The 2,046-nt window shown below is 33.4% G+C and overlaps 1 protein-coding gene across 3 annotated transcripts in view; it reads left to right on the forward strand.

The window, feature by feature from the left end:
- LOC109538280 (TGF-beta-activated kinase 1 and MAP3K7-binding protein 2) overlaps positions 1–2,046 on the forward strand; it is a 55,227-nt gene that overhangs the window by 22,953 nt on the left and 30,228 nt on the right. For all 3 annotated transcript variants that reach the window (XM_048663979.1, XM_019905448.2, XM_019905450.2), the window contains one exon: positions 420–646. In XM_048663979.1, coding sequence (XP_048519936.1) covers positions 440–646 — 207 coding nt within the window. In that variant the 5' untranslated portion in view covers positions 420–439. Of the gene's footprint in view, positions 1–419; positions 647–2,046 lie in introns of those variants that run through there.

Genomic DNA, 2,046 nt, shown 5'->3' on the forward strand with positions numbered 1-2,046 from the left:
TCCAAATTTGCTTCCTGAAAGCTTCCAGAACACGTTTAAAGGCCCCCAAAGTTTTTAATTCGATTGCCAACTTAGAAAATGGTCACTACTGGCACAATGGGTTTATTTCAGTTCTTACAAAAAGCAATTCAGTCATCGGAAAAAATTGGAATACAATTAATTTTCCTGAATATTAAGAACAATTCCCTAGAACTGAATTTTGGCCAGTAACTATGTAACTTCATCCGAAATTGCCGGAATCAAGCCACTTGCTATCTATCACTCTGCTATCGATAAACCATATTTAGAAAGGGCAAGTTGTCAGGGATTCAATTGGGTTCTGGGTTGTTTTTGAAATTTATATGCGAATTTCTTAGGCCAAAGTAACGTACCACATTGTTGCCAGCAGAAAAAAATAATAAATGTTTTTCTTTCTTCAGGTACAGCATAATGGCCGGCCATGTTTGCCGGGTCAAAACGGAGGTCATCGAATGTCCGAATTATGCAGATTTTCCATGAGCTAAAAGCCCAATTTCCTACCATTCCCGATTACATCATTACCTCTTGCATAACGTCCCATGTGTCCGAACCTCGTCTGAATCTACACGAGCTTGTCCAAGCAGCTGCTGCCAAAGAGCAAAATCAGATGGGACGCCCGTCAATTCAAGTAAGAGAAACTAATAGAAATTGTTGACTGACTTTCAAATTCCTACGGGAATTATAATTTAAAGTTTGCTTACACATTTCATTTGCGATCAACAATCTCAGAGAAGTTTTTCAAAAAAAAACTGCAATTGGAGACACAAAAATAACACTCGGATTTGCTCAACCCATGCAGAAAAAAGGGCCTACTACTCCGTGTGTTTTTGTAATTAAGTTTATATTTCATGTGAAAAAAATATGTCAACTTTCCTCAAGTTATAAATCAAAATAGTTTTGAATATGTGCATTTCCTCCCCCTGTATATAGAAGATCAAATTTGTGGTTAGTAGCGGCTCATTCCGTACCTAGTTATTAGCTAAAGTCTATACTTTTAGTAACGTCCTGTATTTTAATTTCCACACTTATTTTTGAATAGTTTACGTAAAAAAAATTAACTTAGCAATAACAATAATCTAAACTTCTATGATTTTTTGGTTCAAATGCGTCTAAACAATAAAAAATATACAAAAAATTAGAATAGCGTGTTTCCCAATTTTTCCGTCTCATAAAAGCACTACAAACCTAAATTTTCAGATGAACACCAAAATGCTCGGTTCATTTCTGAATTCTGCATTAAATTTGCGATAATTTCATATTCCATAGTGGATCATTAATCTGCAATTTCTTTATTATCTGTATTTAGAGCAAGAATAGTCCGTCTTGAAGAAATGCACTTTCGACAAACTGTCGAAGTTTAAATATTTCTTTTTTTTTATAGAACCTATTTTTACTTAGTTATCCTCTTATACTTAGTATCAAAAGAACTTTTAAAAAGGCTAAATCAGATCAGTCAAAAGAAGTAAAAAAATCAGATTTCTTTTGAAAAAAAAAACATGTTTTATCAATTGAAACATTGAAACTTTGTTAATCTGTAGAGAATGACTGAAATAAGCAACTAATAAAACTTTGAAGTGGCAACAAAAAGCTCATTTCTTCTAAAGTCCGAAGGAATAACAGCATACACACTCAATAACTCGTCACGCTAGAGAATTCGCATGTTAAAACATTCTTTTTCGCCATCCAAATCTCTTCTGCTGCGTGGTTTTATTCCATAATGGATTTGATTTATTTCCAATAAAAGCACAAGGAAGATTAATCGCTGTAGACAGTAATGGAATGACTGAAGGAATAATAAAATGTACGGCTTTAAATAAAACCGAAATGAGTGTACTGATCCTCTGTCGCTAAGATAATGTGTAAAACAGTTACCAAAATACCCTAACTTGATGCAAGATTTTAAATGAATTTATCGAGGAAGAGAAGAAGAATTCAGATAAATTTAAGGTTTCAAGAAGGCAAAGACCTAAAAGAACGTTGATTTTTACCAATCATGAGTTTGTGTAAATTTTAAATCTGATGATGGCG

Source organism: Dendroctonus ponderosae, unplaced genomic scaffold, assembly GCF_020466585.1.
Source record: "Dendroctonus ponderosae isolate FM_Combo_2020 unplaced genomic scaffold, Dpon_F_20191213v2 Dpon_F_20191213_2, whole genome shotgun sequence".
In the NCBI taxonomy this organism is placed as follows: domain Eukaryota; kingdom Metazoa; phylum Arthropoda; class Insecta; order Coleoptera; family Curculionidae; genus Dendroctonus; species Dendroctonus ponderosae.